This window comes from Muntiacus reevesi, chromosome 3, assembly GCF_963930625.1.
Source record: "Muntiacus reevesi chromosome 3, mMunRee1.1, whole genome shotgun sequence".
Taxonomy (NCBI): domain Eukaryota; kingdom Metazoa; phylum Chordata; class Mammalia; order Artiodactyla; family Cervidae; genus Muntiacus; species Muntiacus reevesi.
Genome location: NC_089251.1, coordinates 268,127,011 through 268,150,210, shown reverse-complemented (window position 1 = coordinate 268,150,210; position 23,200 = coordinate 268,127,011). Strand labels below are relative to the sequence as shown.

Here is a 23,200-nt window from a genome sequence, read left to right as displayed (position 1 = left end):
GTGATTACTGACAAGGAATTATAAAATTACTTAGAATGGTAAATTTTATGCTATTTGTACTTATCCACCAAAAAAAAAAAGGTTATAGAAAGAGAGATCAAGACAAGCCAATGGCTTTTCACAGGTGACTTAGGGCCAGGCCAACCCACCGATGAGACGAAGTGCCGTCTGGGTGAGAGCGAGCGTGCCGGAATTCAGCAGAAGGCTCAGGTTGTGGGCACCGTGCTGCAGGGTGAGCATGCTGAGCATCACCAGGAGAAAGCGAGCTTGTGGGGTCGTCCCCAGGCTTGGTCCTGATGGGTTCTCGTTTGTAATGGTTTGCAAGGGGACAGGCTGGATACCTAAAAGGCATCGGCACTCAAATAAATTTCTTGTGCGTTGATCCAAGAACATACACAAAGCAGAAAGCATTAGCAATTTTTTTTATAGTCTGTCTTTTTCATCAGATATCCACAGTGTGTGGACACTGGGCAGTTCATATTACTTTGTGATAATCATACCACCGTCACTTCACATGTAGCTGTCTCCATCTATCTACAAAACTTGTAACACTGCTCTTCTAAATATCCCTAGTGATTCACTCCTTTCATGTCAATTACAAGAGAGAGACTTCACTTGTCTTCCACAAAACCAATCCTCCCTCTGTAGATGCTCAAACTGTTAAGGAAATTATGTAGTAATAAAAAATACATTTTAAGATATACTGTGTGATACACTTAAAAATGTTAAAATACAAAAACTTTGTATTAGGATAGTACAGTACTATCTCTTCTGCAAAATTCTGAAAGTTTAGTTTAGAATATGAGAAAGTTTAAAGCAGCTTAGATTATCATTCTAATGTACAAAGTTATGAAAGTCTTGAAAGCAAAAATTAGCATTTCAAAGTTTCCAGAAAATATAATTAAGAGTCAAACTAAGAAATAATGCTAATAATCATCATTGACATCAAGAGCAATTTTAATATAGCCTTTCAACCATCAGATTTTTAACTCACCAAGTTCTTTAAATTTGGCATTTGCATCTATCAAAACATTTCGAATATTCTGAACAGCCCAAGTATACAGCTTGCCAAAAGTTACTTCAAGCAGCATCCGATTAAAAGGTGGGATCAAATCAACATCCTTTAAACAATCGGTAAGGGGTTCCCTTCAAACAAAGATGAAGACTTTTACTCAGAATACTGTCAGACATTTAATGTCAGTAAAACAACGCTCTGTTGTCACAGCCTCGCTTAATTAAGAAAAAACATTATAAAGTTTTACCCTATATCAACCCCTTCCGGAATAAGTCTTTGCCATCCACAGAACATAGCATACTGCACAGATGGAAGTAAGAAATTTTTGGCTGCCAGTTTTAAAATTGTATCTATCCCTTCCAGGCGAACTTCTGCTCTCTCCAACTGTGGGGGAAAAAAAATCAATGCATACTGTTAAGTGTTTATGTATTATCCAAGACAGAGAAGAATGGTCTTAGCAAATTTACCTGTTTCAGTAGGCATTTTCTCATTTTTTCCACATCCACAGGCTCTTCTTTAAGGGCAAATTCAGCAATTGTACTGAGGAGTGCAGACTGAGGATACAAACCCTGAACATTCTGCTTCAACCATTTGTATTTGTGAACACCTGTAACTGTACTCAACAGGGGCTGCCATTTATCCTGACAAATGAAAACCATTTTCACCATCAGTTAACCTTATTCATATTAAGATATGCTCTAAAACAATTACTCAAAGAAAATATAAATAAATGCCACTAGGTTTAAATTGGTAACATAGTTTAAATTTAGGAACTAATGATAAAAACAACCATGCTGTAAATAGTCTTATAAATCAATGTATAATCTGTATACTTGTGTACTTTGGAATTGGCTAACTTGACAAAGTTAAATTATCATCCATGTTAACAGTTTTTGGAGCAAAGGCTATGAATGAGTGAATAAATGAATGAATGAGTAAAATGGTGAACAAATAATGACACAGTATACAGCTAAGAGCAAAAGAAAACACTTCTACAGCTATTGATTTGACCAGGGCACCATAAGTCAAGTGCATTTAAGCATCGCTGGGGCAGTTATTCATGCTGTTATTAACTACCATACTCTCTACTCATATTCAAAAACAAAGCAATAATACTTGTGGATTCCCTTCCCATGTAGTGTGTTTCTACATAGCGAGTCTTAGAATCACAAAAAATACTTCACCTTGGGTGATTTAATTGTAATGGGTCTTTTGTCCACATTTATAGGACTGTGAGGCAAAATGCAAGCTTCTTCTAAATCACTCTCTCCATTTCCAATTTTTTCTTCTTCATCAGTAGATTCTGGCTTCTTAGGAACTACGTTTAAAAACACCATTCATTACAAAAATCATTAAATATGATTTTCAATTAAGAAATGTTTAAATTTGCATGAAAGTAGAGGATATGAATATTGTTTTCAAAGAAAACATGTAAATATCATTGTCAAGTGCTCAAATTACAAAAAGTAAAAACTATCATAGTTATTCTCACATGACATTCAGCAATAACTCTCTACCACTGCATGTCAGGGACAGAAAGATAGTGACAATGTTAAAATGCAGAGAAGCCCTAAAGAAGGAGAAGCCCAGAGGCTGACAAACTTTTTCATAAAGTGACAGAGAGTAAACATTTTAGTCTTTGCAGGCTATTCAATCTACTGCAAATACTCTACTGCTGCAGCATAAAAAGTAGCTAACTTTATTTGTGAACGCTGTTATTTAAACTTCATATAATTTTCATGTGTCACATTCTTCTTTGTTCTTTATAAAGTAACTTAAATGTAAACCCCAGCCTTAGCTCATGGGCAGTACACAGTAAATGGCAGGCTACATTTGTCAACAGATCCTAATCTGCCCACTCTGGACTAGTATATTGGTTCCGTCACCAGGGTACAACTGAATCAATTAGATGTCTTTGGCTATGTTAGTCATTTTTTGCTTTCTGGCTGTGTTTAGTGTTTTTTGTTTTTTTTTTGGGGGGGGGGGCGCTGTGCTGGGTCTTCACTGCAGCTCTTGGGCTCTTTCTTGCCACATGCGGGCTTCCACGAGTTGTAGTGCATGGGCTTCTTTCTGTGGCGCCTGGGCCCTAGAATATAGGGGCTCACCTGTGGTGGCTCACGGGCTTAGCTGCCTCACAGCATGTGGAATCTCAGTTCCCTGACCAGGTATCAAACCTGCATCCCCTGCATTGGGAGGCAGATTCTTAACCTCCTGGCCACCAGGATTTTCCCTTAAGTTAGTCTTTTAAATGAGAGAAATTTCTATTGAATTTGCTATTTAATATGTGGCGTTGCTTCCCTACTTTTAGTACTCTTCAAGGCTTTTAGTCTATTTCTTCTACTTTATAATATAAAGAGCAGACAACACAATAAAACACTAACATACCAAGTGTGGGTTGCTCAAAGCCTGCGAATTCCCCAGAAAGCCTGTATCATCTGCACTGGCTGTTGCCCAGCTCCTATGATCTGAGCTCTGAGACCTGAATATGCTCTCAGAGAGAGTGTGCCTTAGGCACAGGATCACCTGCACCAGAGTGAACAGACAGCTTGTGACTTATGTCAACTGTTCTACCCTGGACGGAGTCTGGGCAGCTGAGAGTGATCATGCAGGCCCCCTGTGGCCATGTGACTGACAGCCAACAACCCTGGACGCCAAGGTTCAGGTGCGCGTCCCCGACAGAGAGCTTTGTCACATGTCACTGCTGGAAGAACCGAGCAGGACTCTGTGATTCACTAGAGGGAACCCTGGAAGGAAGCCTGGGCCCAGTGTCCTCTGGAATTTCCACCACGTGTCAATGCTGCTAATCTTCCTCTGCCCGTTTTCACAGTAATAACCAAGAGTACAATAGCTTTTCTGAGTCCTGCAGTGCCCTACCAGGGAATCATCAAAGTTAGCACAGGACCAGAAACATTAATTATTTTAAAATGGCAATTAAATATGTAACCCACATCAAGACATTTTAAGAGGTGACCATGTGAGCTCAGAGTTCAGGGAGGCAATAGGACATGGGGATGGGACTGTTCTCCCAGCTGAGATGCTATCTCCTGAGTCTCCTGACCTCCTGGGTTAAAGGGGTCTCAGAAATACTCTTGCCTTATTTCCTAATTCAAAGCATTTCCAGGATCCAGATAAGCTATGGTTCAAGCCCAGGAACAATCAATTCAGGATGGCTTCTGAAATAAATTAGTCTTCCATGACATTATTGTTTGCAGTATTCATCAAAAACTCACTAATTAATATTGTTTAATAGGTTCATCTGTGCATAAATCAATATAATTCATGAGTATAATCAAATACCTTGGTAGGTTTATAATCGCAAATGACCAAATGATGAAGTTTTTTATGTATTTTCATTCAAATTTTGGTTAATACAAAAACTCTCTTTCCCATCCCTACACAGCTGCTTCCTGAAAATATCAGTAACTCTTTTGGTTCCTTTTGTAATAATCCTCCATGCTTCAGAATATTCAATATTTCCAAATAAAAACATTTATTCACAAGAATGGCAAGAATAATTGCCACTGGAAAGATTAAATCTTTCCATATCTCATTACCAGGACAAGTTGTTTAAAAAACACTTCATCTTTCCCATCAATTTAATAAAGTTCACAATATTTTTCAGCATCAGTTTACTAGTTACCAAAACATAACACATTCAGTCCCAAAGGTGCATCATTATCTCATGTTTTGGCAAAATAAGCAGCATTTGTATACTTGATCATAAATACACATAAAAACATTATAGCAGTTGTGAAAATGCCCATGCGGTGAGCATCAGCCAACAGCCTCACTCAAACCACAGACAGGAGGGGGACACAGGTGAAAGCATCCCCCTACACCCTTTACCTCCTTACCTCTCTTCTTCCTTCGTTCTCGAATTATCTTCTGAGCTATCCTCTTCCAACGGGGTAAAGAACTTAACAGTTTAAATTTGGACATTATAGAGAGGTCATTACAAACTGCAGGTCTCAGTTCATTAAAGAGGAACCTCAATCGTTCAATGACTGGGGCACAGACCTCCTTGTAAGAACGGCCCTGTTCTTGATGTGTCTACAAAGTTAAATACGAAAGGACAACTTAACAACGATACCCCGCCAACTGTCCACAAAGCAAAGAAGAAAGAGAATCAAAATCTACTTACCTTAATGAGTGAGCATTTTGCTTGATAGACAACTCTACAAACATCCACCACTGATTTAGGCAAAGTTCTATGCTTTACTTGCTCAATACCAAGTGTACCTGCATGAACTAAAGATAATGCCACGTGACCTGTGAAAGATATTTAAGATAAAGTGCAGATCAGTTATGACTGAAATATGTCAGTTGAAAGATCTATGTACAGCTAAAATACTGAGATTCATACCTAAATCTTCATGTTTTAAGAGGCAACATAACAGTAAGCGGCCAACCTCCTCCACAGGATGCTCAGGGGGAAAGGTGATGGGTGTGGTCAAGTGGCACTGCCTACAGTATCTTTCAATCTGACACAGAAAGTCCTGCAACAGAGACAGCCAGAGGTAACTTCAGAGCCAACCTTGCACCATCATCATAAGGTCTAAGTGCTGCAACTTCTGATGCACTTGTGATCAGCGATGCTTCTCAAACCTCACTGGACACTGAAGTGAACCAGCTTCTAGACAGCCCTCCAAATAAGATGCAAACAAAGTCTGTGCTAAGGTGTTCACAAGTCAAAGCCCTAAGGTAAACAGAAGACACAGTGTGGGAAGGCCTCACTCACCTTCACGTTGTGATCCTGAATGTTATTGTCAGCAATGGCTTGCAGGAATGCCTGGGCGTGGTCCCCCAGGGCCTGTCTGTGGGAGCAGAGCCGGGACTTGCTGGCAGGAGTGCCCCCAGGAGAGCTACAGTGGTCCTCGTCTTTCTCCTCATTGTAGCTGTAGTGGATCTGGCTAGTCTGCAGGCCACCGGAGAAGATGGATGACTGAAGCCACTCTAGAGAATGCATATACAAACGTTAAAAAAAAATATGAGTGCACCATTCAGAAATAAACACTAGGGGAAAAGGAAAACTAAGCACTTCATTTAGGAGGTGAAATTCAAGATCACTCATATAAAAGTCTCATCTAACATGTTTACATAGATTGGCTTATAATTCCTATGTCTACCTGAAAAAAGGTAACATCTTCCAGTCACTCAACACATCTTAAGTATGGAATCAGAACCCCAAATAATAGTTCCAGCATTTATAAAATAATAGTCCAACATTTACTGGACACCTACTCAAGTATAGAGCTGTCCAGTTTCACAGATATCGTGTAAAAACTGAGTCTGTGTTTCTAACAGGGAAAAGAAAATGAGACACCACTTACAAAAGGAATCCACAACTTCAGCTGGGATAACTATACGCTACAAAGCACTATAGTGGGAATGTGTGGCAGCAAACACCCCATTATTTGGAGGGCTGATACAGAATGTTTTTGTGATCTGGATGAAGACCAAGACACTGAGCATCCAGGTAGGAGAACAGCACATGTGAAGAGTTCCAAGGAGAAAAACATGTTCTGTTTAGGATAATACATCTCCCTAAAGCATTAATCAAAAGATTAGTTCCAAACTGGGAAAGGAGTACGTTAAGGCTGTATACTGTCACCCTGCTTATTTAACTCAGATGCAGAGTACATCAAGCAAAATGCCGGGTTGGATGAAGCACAAGCTGGAATCAAGATTGCCAGGAGAAATATCAATAACCTCAGATATGCAGATGACACCACCCTTATGGCAGAAACTGAAGAGGAAATAAAGAACCTCTTGATTAAAGTGAAAGAGAAGAGTGAAAAAGCTGGCTTAAAGCTCAACATTCAAACAACGAAGATCACGGCATCTGGTCCTATCACTTCATGGCAAATAGATGGGGAAACAATGGAAACTGACAGACTATTTTCTTGGGCTCCAAAATTGCTGCAGATAGTGACTGCAGCCATGAAATTATAAGATGCTTGCTCCTTGGAAGAAAAGCTATGACCAACCTAAACAGCATATTAAAAAAGCAGTTTGTGATTAATTTGTCGACAAAGGTCCATCTAGTCAAAGCTATGGTTTTTCCAGTAGTCATGTGTGGATGTAAGAGTTGGACCATAAACAAAGCTGAGCGCCAAATAATTGATGCTTTTGAACTGTGGTGTTGGAGAATGCTGTTGAGAGCCCCTGAGACTGCAAGGAGATCAAATCAATCAATCCTAAAGGAAATCAGTTCTGAATATTCATTGGAAGGACTGATGCTGAAGCTGAAGCGCCACTACTCTGACCACCTGATGCAAAGAACTGACTCCTTGGAAAAGTCCATGATGCTGGGAAAGACTGAAGGCAGGAGGAGAATGGGCCAACAGAGGATGAGATGGCTGGGTGGCATCACCAACTCAATGGACATGAGTTTGAGCAAGCTCTGGGAGTTGGTGATGGACAAGGAAGCCTGGCGTGCTGCAGGCCATGGGGTCACAAAGAGTCAGAGACAACTAAGCGACTGAACTGAGAGCATTAATCAAATAATAATAATGAGAGACTATTGAACATACAAGACAAGAACTTAAGTAAGGGATGGCTGCTTGGAAACCTGAGATCCAGTGTGTTGTAAAGGAGACCTGTGTGATGCACAGGCCAAGCACCGTAAGAGCAAGTCCTCTATCAGTGCCAATGGGAATACCCATATAACTGCTATGATGACTAAACTGAGAGTCACCTAAAAGAATGTTTTTATAACTACAGATTTTTTTATCAATAACTTGTGCTATCAAAGTATTTCTCCAAATCCAAGCAATCAAATCTGGGTTCACTCAATGTTCTCGGACTGGAAATTTAGATATTAAAGCATTCAGAGCATTTTCCAAAGTGCCACATTAATTCTTCCGAAACACAATCGTGACCAGACCTTCCCTGAACCTCTCCATTTAGAACTCCCTCTTGTCCCTCTGCTCCAGTGGTGACTTCTGATGTCCTAGAATGGGGAGATCCCCACACAACAAGCCCACAATACCTACTGCTCCCCTCCACTCTGACACCTTGCAGCTCCCAGTTGATTTGGAAGAAGACAAGATCACCCGTCTTAGACGCTCTGAGGCAGCAAAGTGCACGGCACCTGCACCAAAGGTCTGTCCAGAAGGCAGGATGAGCAGGCACCATCGCAATCCTTGCCCACTAGCTTCCTCCCCTAACCCTCCACACGCACCAGCCCAAAGCTGATTCTCTCAATGTTGCCCTCACACACCCTGGCTGCTGGGACTCCAATTTCATGACAGTTCCACCTCCATGAGATCTTTCTCTCCACCCACTCCTCACCTCCCACACCACTTAATCAATGACTGCATTTTATCTTCTACCATCATCCAACCTGACCGGGTTATGGTGTCCAGGTACAGGAAGTAACTAAGTGCAGCTGCCGCCGCCGCTGCTGCCAAGTCGCGTCAGTCGCGTCCGACTCTGTGCAACCCCACAGACGGCAGCCCCCAGGCTCCTCTGTCCCCAGGACTCTCCAGGCAAGGACACTGGAGTGGGCTGCCATTGCCTTCTCCAAACTGAGGGCAGGGTGCATCTAATTCTATACATGCTTATACCTTAGTGCCTAAAATGGTAACTTCCATGAGAGATTACTCAAGAGATGTGCATTGGATACTCAGTGGAGGAACAGATGGAGAAATGCATAAATATGTGAAGAGTCATTTAAATGTATCATATGGGATATGGAGAAAATGTAATACTCTAGGTGGCTACGAACGTTGCCATCCCAAAATACGCTGGATTGGAGTCTGGTAAAAACACAATCCTCAAACAGAACACCATCCCGGAGAACCGTCAATCCACCACATGTAGATTTCTCGGCAGCAGGGAGCCGAGCCAATCTGTTAGAGGATGTAGAAGTGAGACCACACATAGGCTCAACCTTCCTACACACCTGTCAGCTTCCTTTGATGCCATAGGTCACACAAATGAAAGCCACTCACAGCTATTGCTATGAACTGGTTTAGTCTCACTATCCTTACATTTCCTCAATGACAACTGTGCTCATTCTTCTTCACTATCCTTAACAGCACTTACAGCTCCAGCTAAAATAACCTGCTAATCTGTTAACAGAAAACAAAATTTTTCTTACTGGCACATTCGACCTCAACTGGAGACAGTGGTGTGCTCATAGCTAAAAAGGAAGCATGTAATCCAAGGAGCAGGCCCAGATTCCTCTCAGTGTCTATAAGGGGTGAAGACAGACTTCCCAAATCTGGTATGGTAACAACTTCTTGGTCAGGCTGGGAAAGATAAATTTCATTATCAGTATGAAATGAAAATAGAGTTAATTAACAACATTCAATCAAGAATTCCAACAGCTTTTATCCTTAAACAAGATATACTGCCGTAATAAAGACTGTGTCCTATAAAAGTGTGCTCAGGCTGCCCCACAATAACAGGAGATACCAGTAACTGAGAGCAGATGGCATGCACAGGTCTACTGGTGGAAAATCCAAAGCAGTGATAAACAACTTAACTAGAACATTCCTGAGGAAATCAAACAGAAGGTAGAACAGAAAGGGTTCAAAAGAAAATAATCTTAGACTCTGCCAGTCACATAACAACTTACAAACAAAATTAATTTTTCCCTTCATAAGATCCTTTAAACATTACACTTGAGGCATAAATTAATGCATTCTGTCACTTTTATATCCACATCTGGAAAGTCAATCTCAACATATAAATCCCAATGCTTACGGATACACAGAATGGACATATTTCTATTCTAAAACACTATGCTATGAAATAGCTACTCCCCAAAAATACCTATCAAGATGGTAAGTCCTTCCAAATTTCTACACAGAATTACAATAAAATTGTTAAGATAAAAAGTTAACTTTTTTTTTTTGTAGATCAAGGCTTGTATTTCTTACAAATTAACAATTTTAAAATAGTTTTTCAAGATCAGTACACCATAAATCTTAACAGGAATAAACACAAATTGGCTTATTAAAAAAATTTCTAAAAGATTTTTGCTTTTCATTTAATGACCCCTTCCTGCAAAAGATTCAGCGATCAATACTTCAGGGTAAAAACCACTTATCAGAAATATCCAGAGAGGGTCCCCACTGATGTCCACCTTGCTCACCACACACACAGCCTCACCTCCAGATACTGACCAACACAGAAAGCATGCATTGATTCCCGTGTGTCTTCAAACTGCAAAGCAGCTTCCAAAGCCACCACTGGGTCTTCCCCTACAAACTGAGCTGAAATAAAACAGACCAAAGTAACATGACTTCAGCACAGGAAACAGATTGTGCAGGTTAACTCCAAAGTAATATGATCTCTCACCCTCTGCCAGGGCTGTCTGGGTCAACTCAGAACCTGGAACAAGTTCCAACAAGTGTTGGAACAAAATCTGCATAATTATAAGAAATTCTTTAAATATGTCTGAATTTGCTGTGATAGAAAGTCACTTATAGACTAAAATGTATGAGACCTGCAGCAGTTACTAAACTGATCATTTTAAACCAAATGGTCTACTTAAAATGACACATTCACAACCTTTATCCACAAAGTAAAAAGCGACGCCTTACCAAGAATACTATTTCCTGTTAATGACTGCGTCTGGAAGTCCTTTATATCATACACTTTTCCATCAATCACAGTCCAGAAGCCTCCATCTTTATTGTGGTTCTCCAAATCAGCTTTGCGTATAAGTGTCACTTCCTCATTATTTCTACAGTTCTGACCTGTAAAAAATGACTCTGTGTATACAGAAACCAAAATCAATGAATCAATAGATCAATAGATAAAACAACTAGAACAAATTGCGTGAAAGAACTACAAGGTGAAATAGACAAATCCACAAACACAATAAGAAACTAACATACACCTTACTATAACTAACACCACAAACAAAAATTCAGCAAAGACACAGAACGATTTAAAAACAAAACACCACGTGATAGGATGAATAGTAAGTCTGGCCATATACCAAGCATCAAGCAAATCTCAAAAATTTCAAATAAGTCAAGTTACAGAGCATGTACAATGACTACAATGCAGTTAAGTTAAAAACAGGTAAGGGAATTCCCTGGTGATCCAGTGGTTAGGACTCTGTGCGTTCACTATCAAGGGCCTGGGTTCCATCCTTGGTCAGAGAACTAAGATCCTGGAAGCTGTATGGTGTGGCCATAAATAAATAAATAAAGCAATTAACAAAAAATTAAAATCTCTACATTTGAAACTATGCTGTCATTATACTGATGTCATCCAAAATTCCCAGAAAAAAAATGACTGGAAATCAGAAAGCTGAAACGAACAATAATGCAAATACTGTACATCAACACTTGTGACATATAGCTAAGTATATTTTTGAAGACATTTCTGTCTTTAAATGTACATGTTAGGAAAAAATAAAAGTTAAAAAGTAAGTTAATAAACATAAAATCAATAAAATTCAATAAGTTAACAATGATACTTCAAAAAAAGAGAAAACTTCATTAGTCACCTTTGGAAGCATTAGGACTCCAACTTACTATCACAGAAATCGGTTAAGGTGGGCTGGGGGTGATGGTGAGTCAAGCTAGGATCACGTTTTTCCTGTGCAAATTGTACCTCGGGCTACCAGTTAAGGGCAAGGTTGCTTGAGGATTGTACAGTGGACACACTATACATGAACTCCCTGGTCCACGTGACAGAACTGAAGGGGGAGTCACCCAGCACCGTGGGTGAGACAGAAAGCACACAGCAGGACCTCAGAAACACTCCAACCCAGCAAAACTGAAACCAAATCTCATCAAACCCATCAGCAGTTCATAGAAAATATCACTGACAAAAGGTGTTGTGACTTGAAGAAGAGAATGCAATAAACCAAGTTCAGAAAATGCGAAATCCTCCAGAACAAAGAGCCTACTTCTTTAAAAAACAACAACAAGAAAAATAAACAGTACAGCCAAAGTGAGGGAGGTGAGCCTGGAGATACGCTGTTGGGTAGAAAAACAAGAAGTATATACGACCTCGACTACAGAGGACCTGTCTACATCCTGACTCAACACAACCACTGATAAAAAAGGTAATGGATCTGTTCATCTTGGACAGAACAATGTGACTGTGCTTTCATTCTCCCAAAAAAGTTTTTATTGTTAACAGGTAAAGTGTGCAAAAATCTTTAAAGAAAGAAATTCGCTTTAAAATAATACAATCAATCAGATAAAAAGTATAGGAGAGCTTGGGGAATGTGAGTAATTTTTTTTTTTTTCCTGGCCACGCCATGCAGCATGTGGGATTTTAGTTTCTGACTAGGGATTGAACCTGTGCCCCCTGCAGTGGAAGCTTGGAATCCTAACTGCTGGCCTGCCTGGGAAGTCCTTAGGAATGTAAATACTTGATGGTCCATTCATTATATTGTCTTCTCTACTTTTATCTGTTGGAACATTTTTAAAATAAACATTATAAAAATATCACTATGCTAACTAGCATAATTTCTCAAAAAGTTAGAAAAATTTCAGATTAAATCCTAAGGAAAAATAAATAAATAAATGTAAACAGTGTAGTACCAGCACAATAATGACATTTAGAGCAATAGAACAGAATAAAGAACCCAGAAATAAATCTTCACAATATATAGGCAAATGATTTTCTTTTTTTACAAGAATGGCAAGACCTTTCAATGGGGAAAGGACAGTCTTTTCAACAAATGATGCTGCAAAAACTGAATATTCAAATGCATATGAATCAAGTTGGACCTGTACCTTTCACCATACACAAAAATTGACTCAAAATAGATTAAAAACCTAAACATAAGAGCTAAAACTATAAATAAAACTCTTAGAAAAAAACATAGGAGGAAAGCTTTGTAACACTGGATCTGTCAATCATTTTTTTAGACAAGACACCAAAAGCACAGACAAGCTTCATTAAAAAAAAAAAAAAATCAAAGGACACTATCAACAGAATGAAAAGCCAACCCACAAAATGAGAAAATACTTGCAAGTCATATATTCTCAGAATATGCAACAAACTTCTACAACTCAACAACGACAACAAGAAACTTGACTTAAAAATACTTGAAATGACATTTCTCCAAAGATACGTACATGGTCAACAGGCTCATAAACAGAGCACACCACCACTAATCATTAGGGAAACCAAATCAAAACTACAATGTAATACTACTTGATCCTAATAGGATGGCTACTATTTTTTTTAACTTTTTATTTTGTTTTGGGGTATTGTCAATTAACAAAGCTGTGACAGTTTCAGATGAACAGTGAAGGGACTCAGCCAAACATATTCACTCTCCCCAAAACTTCCCTCTCATCCAGACTGCCAAATAACATTGAACAGAGTTCCACTATACAATAGGTCCTTGTTGTTTATCCATTTTAAATACAGCAGTGCATACATGTTCATCCCAAACTCCTTAACTATCTCATTTCCCATCCTTCCTCAGGCAATCTTAAGTTTGTTCTCTAAGACCATGAGTCTCTGGTTTTATAAGTAAGTTCATTTGTATCACTTCTTTTCAGATTTCACATATATGGGCTGTCATATGATATTTCTCCTGTCTGTCTGACTTCCTGCACTCAGTATGACAATCTCCAGGTAGGACAGCTATTATTTAAAAAACAAACAAGTGTTGGCAAGTAGGTGGAAAAATCAGAACTGTTCCTTTGTGCACTGCCCGTGGGAACTTAAAATGGCACAGCTGCTGTGGAAAACAGAATGGCAACTCCTTAAGAAAGTAAAAACGCCATTATCAGTGCACTGGTGCTCAATCACGCAGCTGTGTCCGACTCTCTGACCCCACAGACTGCAGCCTGCCAAGCTCTTCTGTCTAGGGAATTGTCCAGGCAAGAATTCTGAACCGACTTTTGGCTATATACCCAAAAGAAGTGAAAGCAGGAACTCAGACATCTACACACCTATATTCACAGCAGCATTAATCACAACAGCCAAAAGGTGAGACAATCAGTATCCATTAACAGATGAATGCTACATCTGTTACAAAGAAGATGTGAAATATATATACACACAATATACACACACAAATATGTGATAAAATACCACTCAGTCATAAAAAAGAATGAAATTGCCATCTGCAACATGAATAGAAAAAACTGTGTAATCATCAAGAGATGCAGGAAAAAGTATTTGAGGAAATTTAATGTCCATTCAGAAACCAAAGGAAGCATCCTTAATATTTTAAGGTATCTACAAAGAAAAAATATCATACTTCATATGTGAACTTTGGGTAGTTTTTCCTCTGTTCCTAGGAGCAAGACAAGAGTACCCATCATCACCACTTCTATTCCACAGTGCACTAGGGTGCCAGCAAGTATAGTATGTTCTGGCAGGAAGCTCACACTCAGAAGCAGACATAAGCAGAGTCACCGATTTAGTCAAAGGTGGTACTCGAGAGGAGAGACTACAATAGTCCTTCCACCCAGAAGTGCTGGCACAACGATCCTACAGACAAAACACCTATGGAAAAAAATGGCATATGATCTCTAGGAATGGAGGTGGAACAGTGAGTACTTCCACACTTCGCAGTACAATCACTGTGGAAATCTGGCATTCTCTACTGAAGCACGCCTTACAAATCACCAAGAAACAGACAAAAGAACATCTAAGCAATTAATTTGTTATGGGTCACATGCCTATCTGATAAAATGATCAAGAGAAGTAGTGGAACGGCAAACACAAAAGCCCGGAGAAATCTTTCAGTAAGACAGACAGTGTTTGGGAAGGTTCTGCTTAATAAATGGTTTCCCCGGTGATCAATCCCAAAGCTGCTTTTGGTAATTTTGTGTATATGTTATATTTCACAATAAAAAAATGTCTTATAATAACTGTCTGAACTGCTGATCAAGTTATAAGTTCTCAACCATATGGAGTAAACAGACAAAAATCACAAATGACCATTTAAGTTCACCAAAGTAGATGAACTGTGTTGAAAATATTAGCTATAATAAAGAAATAAAAAATAATGTTCAATATCCTAACGCTGGTTATTTTCCTTAGGACACTTGTTACTTTTTGTGCTAAGTAATCCATATAAAAAGGACAGTCTACAACGGTAGAAAGGCCTACCTTGCTTCAGCTTTCCTATAAAATGAAAGGTAAACCACAATTAATTCTGTAAGTCCAGGAAGTCATAGTGCTTAGACTTAAGATTCAAAAGTGTCAAAGTTCAAAACTTTGAAAAGGTAAGTTTCATTCCAATTTGGTAAGCACTACAGACAGTAAGGATGGGAAGTGCCCAGTTGACTATAGAAATTCCATAACTCATTAACATCATGTAAGGCCAGTGAGTTTAAGAAAGCCCTCCCATATCAACGTCTGCCTCTAAAGCGGGATCATAACTAAGCACTTCAACTATATCTTCTGGAGACAATTCCAAGAAAGGATTTTCCAGAACGCTCTAAAATAATCCAATTCAGGATGTAACAACCATGACTAACAGAAAAATTTTTCTTGAATATAACCCAAAACTATCCTGATGTGGATTATCTTTGTTTTCCACTTACACTACCATCAAAGTGCTCAGTCGCTTCGGTCGTGTCTGACTCCGCGGCCCCATGGACCGCAGCCTGACAGGCTCCTCTGTCCAAGGGACTCTCCAGGCAAGAATACTGGAGTGGGTTGCCACCTCCTTCTCCACACTACCTTCAGTGAAAATGGCAATAACTGGTGTTCCTTTGTCAAATTAGTCTTTCAAATCAAAGAGCAGACTAGGACAAAACTTTCCCCAGTGCAAGTCCTTAAGTGAAGATGCCATACCCATGATGCCAGGCCAGGCTAGCTCTTCAAGGTCATCCCTCTCCTTTCCTGGTGCCAGGTGGTTGAACCGATCCAGATGCTCGAGCAAGCCGCCCAGTAAAGGCACAGCCCCAGCCTCCTGCATGAGGCCAGCGTTTTTACTGAGCAGAAGCACGACAGAGACCACCAGTTCTGGGAGGAGAATGCCTACATTTAAAAAGAGAAAGGAAAAAGGTGTGAGACTTAAAACGAAAGTCTTTATCCTATAAAATCAAATCACTTTACAAGCTTGGGCTGCGTTTAAAATCACAAGATAAGGAACACTTGTCCTTCAGTATATTCTACATGATTATTTTATCTCTCATTTTGAAAGAAACAAACATAGGTATCAAACAGAGCCCTTTGAGTTATAAAAATACTTTTTGAAAACACTGTTTCAACACAAAAGGAGTAACTAGAGGTTTTTATTCAGAAAAACTAAGTGTTTCCAACTAAGTTAATCATCAGAAAAAAAGCACTCCATCATAATAATCTGTAATAGAATTAACTGGAAAAAATATTAAGCAATATAAGGGCAACTAATTCTTCTGTTGCTGAAATAAAATTAGACAATTACCATTTACGTCATTATTGAAGTGCTAATAACAGTGGTATGACTCTAAAGCACCAATTCGATATACACCAGGTAGCTTAACTCTAGAATTGCAACTAAAAAAGCAAGAGGTGAAACCGAGGCTAAGACTACATATAGCCTAGTCTACAGTATGAGACATGTAGTCTAGTCTACAGGACTAGATATATGAGGTAAAGGCATGCAAGCTTATCACAAAATGATACATTTTAAATCACATCAATCTCCAAAAATAAACACATGCAGACATTTAGGAAAAAAGTAAGTACCAGTGAAGTCCCCTTCCACAATGCAGGCCACCTCTGCAAAGTGCCGCCAGCTAGTGGAAGCAACGCTGGCTGCGACAGGCAGTATGTCCCCAATGTGTGTGCACAGAAGGGCTGTGTACTTCTTTAGCAAGGACCCGACCCCCATCAGTTCAGGACCTGGAGGGGAGATGCACAGAGTTTCATTTGCACTATCAAAATCTACTTTGTAAATAAACTTCATTGTTTCACTATTCTATCTTTATCTATTACACCTTTTACCTATAATAATTCTTTCAAACAGGAGTGGTTAACTCTTACTTAGTCCTCCTTTAACAGTACATAATTTGAGAAACAGTGAGTTGGGATGTATCAATTTTTAAACACTGAACTGCACAGTGTTTAAAAACACTAAACCAAAGTTATAACTTAGAGTTCTAAAACCTTATATCCTATATATATGTTTTCCAAGTCCAAATCTTAAAGCCTGAAAATTACTCTCAATGAACAAAATTACGCGGTTTTCAATGTCATAAAAAATTGTCAACTCCTCCTGCTACATGGCTCTTAACAGCGCTTTAGTCCCTGTGAGTTTATGACACCTCTTTCAGACTGAAATGGTTCGCTGATTTCAACCTGAAGTTTTCCATCCTCTACAGGTGCCTAACTATTTTCAGGAAGTAATCAAGTTGTTTTAGAGTACACTAGCTATAAAAACACTAACAGAAGTAGCAGACCCTTCCATCCCTGGCACAGAACTATCCTATAAAGGGCCAACCACTCCTTTGGAGTTTCTGCAAAGTGCCCTACTCTACACAGTACATAGAACTGGGGTCTTTCTTTTTTTTTTAATTTTTTTTTTTATTAGTTGGAGGCTAATTACTTCACAACATTTCAGTGGGTTTTGTCATACACTGACACGAATCAGCCATAGAGTTACATGTATTCCCCATCCCGATCCCCCCTCCCACCTCCCTCTCCACCCGACTCCTCTGGGTCCTCCCAGTGCACCAGGCCCGAGCACTTGTCTCATGCATCCAGCCTAGGCTGGTGATCTGTTTCACCATAGATAATATACATGCTGTTCTTTCAAAACATCCCACCCTCACCTTCTCCCACAGAGTTCAAAAGTCTGTTCTGTCCTTCTGAGTCTCTTTTTCTTTTTTGCATATAGGGTTATCGTTACCATCTTTCTAAATTGCATATATATGTGTTAGTATGCTGTGATGTTCTTTATCGTTCTGGCTTACTTCACTCTGTATAATGGGCTCCAGTTTCATCCATCTCATTAGAACGGATTCAAATGAATTCTTTTTAACGGCTGAGTAATATTCCATGGTGTATATGTACCACAGCTTCCTTATCCATTCATCTGCTGATGGGCATCTAGGTTGCTTCCATGTCCTGGCTATTATAAACAGTGCTGCGATGAACATTGGGGTGCACGTGTCTCTTTCAGATCTGGTTTCCTCAGTGTGTATGCCCAGAAGTGGTATTGCTGGGTCATATGGCAGCTCTATTTCCAGTTTTTTAAGAAATCTCCACACTGTTTCCATAGTGGCTGTACTAATTTGCATTCCCACCAACAGTGTAAGAGGGTTCTCTTTTCTCCACACCCTCTCCAGCATTTACTGCTTGTAGACTTTTGGATAGCAGCCAACCTGACTGGCGTGTAATGGTACCTCATTGTGGTTTTGATTTGCATTTCTCTGATAATGAGTGATGTTGAGCATCTTTTCATGTGTTTGTTAGCCATCTGTATGTCTTCTTTGGAGAAATGTCTGTTTAGTCCTTTGGCCCATTTTTTGATTGGGTCATTTATTTTTCTGGAATTGAGCTTCAGGAGTTGCTTGTATATTTTTGAGATTAATCCTTCATCTGTTTCTTCATTTGCTATTATTTTCTCCCAATCTGAGGGCTGTCTTTTCACCTTACTTATAGTTTCCTTTGTAGTGCAGAAGCTTTTAAGTTTCATTAGGTCCCATTTGTTTATTTTTGCTTTTATTTCAAATATTCTGGGAGGTGGGTCATAGAGGATCCTGCTGAGATTTATGTCAGAGAGTGTTTTGCCTATGTTCTCCTCTAGGAGTTTTATAGTTTCTGGTCTTACATTTAGATCTTTAATCCATTTTGAGTTTATTATTGTGTATGGTGTTAGAAAGTGTTCGAGTTTCATTCTTTTACAAGTGGTTGACCAGTTTTCCCAGCACCACTTGTTAAAGAGATTGTCTTTCTTACATATCATCCTAATTCTCACAGGCACCCTCAAGTCTCATCCTAACAGTCAACAACTCCCAGGAGACTCTGTCCCACATATCCAGCAGCTAGTAAACTAAAGCTGTAACTGAGACTCTCTTCCTCCAACGATGATGCATTTCTCCTACTACACCCATCCAGCTTACCAGGGTGACATACAAATATTAGGTCACAATTCTGTCCCCACATTACGTCAGTCTCTAACAGTCCATAACTAACATGTGGAATAAGTCTAATAGACCTTCTTAAGACTAACCTGAACATAAAGGATGCTATTTCTCATGTCTAAGGAATTTAAATTCCTTAGAACACAATGAAATAAAATGAAATAAACATATTGATGAGTTTAAAACAGAAATATCTGTCCAAAAAAAAAAGTAGATGCAAAATAAAGTCCTCCAAAATTGGTACATCTAATAGTATAAGAACTACACATGTGGGCCATGCAGAATAGGTATGTCAAAAAGCCTAAATAAAAAAGTCAAAATACATACAAGACACTTTAACACTTTAAGTAACTTACTAGAAATTTCTGAAGTCTGACCAACACTGTCTCCTGGATAAAGTTTACTGATAAGTAAGCGCTGAAAACGCAGCAACAAATCCAATGAAGCAGATCTTTCACGACTATGTTGCTCAAAGTCTAGACATGATGATATCCGACGGGCAACATCTTTCAATCTGGCTACTGTTTGAGAAGCAATGTTTCTATGCAGGAGAAAGAGAATTGCAAAATTAACCAAGTTATGTTTGTCTTTAAAGGGGGGAGGGATGTAAAAAAAAAATCACAATATAAATTAAAATCAGAAATAAAGATCATACACCCACGTGACCTGCGGCTGGTTCCCTTCCCCAGTGTGTGACAGGTGCATCTGCAGTAAGCATACCTCACTCAAAACGGAGCGGAGGTGCACTCAAGACACCGCAAGGCAGAATGACACCCCTTGCTTTACAAATGTACTCCTAAGGAGTAGCACGGAACAGTCCAGAACAACAGAAAACTCCACTATAAACCTTTGGAAGGAAAAGTAACTGTTATATAATTTTTTATCCAAAGCTGCATTTCAAATACAAATGTGACACTATTCTTAAAGACAAGATCCACTGGCACTTCATTTCAAATACAAATGCAACACTATTCCTAAAGATAAGATCCACTCGCATTTCTGCATCCGACTCTCAAGTCTACCTTCAAACCTACTCAGTTCAGCACCAAAGTGGGCCACGTGAGGGATGCCCAGGGCTCAGAAAGCACAGGAAGGAAGTGGGCACAGATGATAGAGGTCACAGCAAGAGGTGCTCAAGGAACACAGCAACAAGGAAAAGAGCAGGGGACCTGGTTCCAACTGCAGGATCCAACTCGAGCAACGAACCATCAGCAGGCAAATGGGGAGAAGAGAGAAAGTATAATGAGAAGAGCAGTAAAGTTTCCATGAGCAGAATGCAAAGGACAGGGCACAGAGGTCAAGACAAAGAAGGGGAGTGCACACAGCGGACACTGTAGGTGAGAGCGCGCCAGGCTGCTGGGAATAAATTCTGCAAAGCTCAGCCACCAGGTTTTCAAAGAAAAGTGATATCCTTTTTGTGTCCAAAAAAGGTAACTCAGGTTAGTGTGAAGGCAGACCAGAAGGCGCAGAGAACAGCAGATAAGACCCGGGCACTCGGGGGCAGTCCTGGCACCAAGCGGGCAAGGCTTGGCCTGTGGCCCTGAGAACAGGAAGAAAAAGGGAGTTAGAGAAAGAAAAGAGCCAAAGCAGAGCCTGGTTTGGAACTTCTGTCAGGGCAGCCCCACTACACCAGCCCTATTCCAGCCAAAGTGCCTGGCGTGGTCACTGAGCAGAAAAGTCCAGAACCTCTGCACAACACCAGGCCACAGAGAAGCATTCTACTCCACTTCTTTGATTTCTTACATAATAGCAGGTTTAAGTAGAACCTCCATCCATTGTATCTGCCCCCAGGGCTCAACCCAGGAACTCATTCTGTCCTCACTCTACTCTACCTATAGCAGTGGAGTGAGGGCAGAAGCAGAAGACACACATCAACATACACAGGGTTGCACAGAAAAGGAAATAGGGAACCTTGACTTGTGCTCAACACTCCCAGTCAAAAAAATACAGGTGGGTGCTCAGGGCTTTGTTTTTGATTCACCTCATCTTCCTGCTCCATGACCTGATAACCTGCCCTGATAACCGTATCACTAAAAGAAACGGTCTAGAATCTGGCTTTTAGGCCATACATGATGGAGCAAAATATATTAACAGAACACAATACAAATGTTAACTTATTTCCCTAATAGAAAATTCAGAACCATAGTCAAAGTGTATAATTCTGACGGAGTTCACTGACTTGAAAATCTTCATAGCTCTCTATTTCCAAATATAAGTGGTTTTCTGTGGCTCTTTGTCAGCATAGGAGTTACTCTGAAATCTGTTTCATTGCTTACTTTGGGCAAACTACAACTTCTCCAACCTGGTTTCCAAATAATACAATGCATCAGATGTCTCCAAAATCTCCAAATTGTAAACCTTTAGATTATTTTTCAACAAGTGCATCAGCCAAGTCAACATATGAGTCTCACTTAGTCATAAAACCTTAAGGTTGGAAATAAAGTTAAAGTCTATCTCTGTAAGAGGAAAGGCAAATTATCTATGCTTATGAAAAGAGCTGAGATCACAGACATTGTTAGTGAGAAAGTCATTTATGCATTTTTCTTTTTCTCTTTTCCAAAAAACTTTTAAGGTACTATTTACTTCCATGATTCAGCTTTTGTTTTGTGTTTTCTAAACAGGTACATCTTCATTATAAACCAGCGGTGGGGCCAACTCCTGCCTGCATGCCAAAGGAACCAAAAGTAAAGAGGAAGGTTCAGAAGACAATGTGAGAATGGTACAGAGAACATGGTACAACAACAGGAAACGTCTGCCAGGGACTCACACATGTAATTTAGAATGTCTACCAGTCACATAAATAAAGATAAAAAGAACATGTAAAACCAGTATTAATCATGTATTTATTACCATATATTTAAAATATTATCATTTCAATGTAAAACCAGTAAGAAAAAACAGAGTTTTATATTAGTTCTTTTCACACAAAGTCTTCAAAAGCCATTGTGTATTTTGTATATTTTGTGTATTTTGTACATTTCAATTCAGATAACTAAATTTTCATTGCAAATACTTGATTTGCACTTAATGCTCATAGAAATGAAGAGATGAAAAGGTAAATTCATATGGCTAAGTTATTCCGAACATAACTAAGTTTTCTAATAGCTGAATCAAGTCTAAGTTTTTAATTTGAATTTTAATTAATAAAAAAATAAAATCTCAGTGTCTTGGCTACATTGTGGACACACTTCAAATGTTCATCACACCAGTGTGGCAAATGACTGCCAGACTAAACAGCAGAGGTGCAGGCAGGTAAGAGGGACAGGCGTCTACACGCCGAGGGGAGAGACGGGACGAACAGGCAGGTGAGCAGGAGCTGGCCTCTCCTGAGAACAGTAACCGGCCGCAGCGTGGAGAGCAGGGAGCCCAGTGCTGGCTGGCAGTGACACCAGTGCGCCCCGGCATAGCCTCCCCAGCGAAGGAAGATGTCGTTAAGAACACAGGAAAGCACGTCTTGAGTTACATGCTTTTGCTTTAAAACTTCTGCATAGCAATGACCATTTTCTCACTTGATCCTTAATTAACTCTGCAATGTAAACACTGCTATTATTACTCCCCCAGTTACCACACTGGGCAGAGTTTCAGCTGCCAACTTTACACAAGCAGTCACAACTGAAATTTTCCAGGAAAAATTCTCAAGCTCTTTTCATTACCACCAACTACACTGAGTTAACTCATTTTATTTCAAATTGTGATACTGAAGATTAGAAGGTACAAACACTGATTTTTAAAAAACCATCATCAGATTATTTTTAAAAATAAGAAAAAGGTATTTTATTGGCATTTACTAAAATCTATAAAAGGAGCTAGCTATAAAACACCCTCTTCTAAAAGCCACAGTGTGCCGAGTAAACTTGTGTTCCTCATGTAGAGGGCAGGCCAACCCACACCGGCACACTCACCACTGCCCTGGGTTTAGGGCTCGCTTTTCTTTCTGCGTAAAAACAAACCAGGAGCCAGGTTTACACAGAGTGGAGTTGTGTTACATAAAGGAGAATAATTTTTCACTGTCTAACAAATGCCTTTCAGAAACCACCCTGCTCTTTCGCCTTTTTTGAAGGGCACTGTGACACAGGCTGACATTTTTCAGCGAGCAGTGAGTGACTACTTCAGCCCTTATCAATGTTAGTCTCTGCTCATATTCTGACTCTCACTGATTCTT

At 39.6% G+C, this 23,200-nt stretch overlaps 1 protein-coding gene across 6 annotated transcripts in view; it reads right to left on the bottom strand.

Moving 5' to 3' along the window:
* HERC2 (HECT and RLD domain containing E3 ubiquitin protein ligase 2) overlaps window positions 1–23,200 on the bottom strand; it is a 242,569-nt gene that overhangs the window by 127,346 nt on the left and 92,023 nt on the right. For 5 of the 6 annotated variants that reach the window (XM_065932020.1, XM_065932015.1, XM_065932017.1 and 2 more), the window contains 15 exons: window positions 19,395–19,579; window positions 16,640–16,795; window positions 15,761–15,946; window positions 10,570–10,740; window positions 10,136–10,239; window positions 9,120–9,270; window positions 5,754–5,968; window positions 5,379–5,511; window positions 5,157–5,284; window positions 4,870–5,065; window positions 2,200–2,333; window positions 1,483–1,656; window positions 1,263–1,399; window positions 995–1,146; window positions 150–341 (listed from right to left, as the gene is read on the bottom strand). In XM_065932020.1, coding sequence (XP_065788092.1) covers window positions 150–341; window positions 995–1,146; window positions 1,263–1,399; window positions 1,483–1,656; window positions 2,200–2,333; window positions 4,870–5,065; window positions 5,157–5,284; window positions 5,379–5,511; window positions 5,754–5,968; window positions 9,120–9,270; window positions 10,136–10,239; window positions 10,570–10,740; window positions 15,761–15,946; window positions 16,640–16,795; window positions 19,395–19,579 — 2,414 coding nt within the window. The remainder of the gene's footprint in view (window positions 1–149; window positions 342–994; window positions 1,147–1,262; window positions 1,400–1,482; window positions 1,657–2,199; window positions 2,334–4,869; window positions 5,066–5,156; window positions 5,285–5,378; window positions 5,512–5,753; window positions 5,969–9,119; window positions 9,271–10,135; window positions 10,240–10,569; window positions 10,741–15,760; window positions 15,947–16,639; window positions 16,796–19,394; window positions 19,580–23,200) is intronic. The other variant, XM_065932018.1, reaches the window with a different exon arrangement.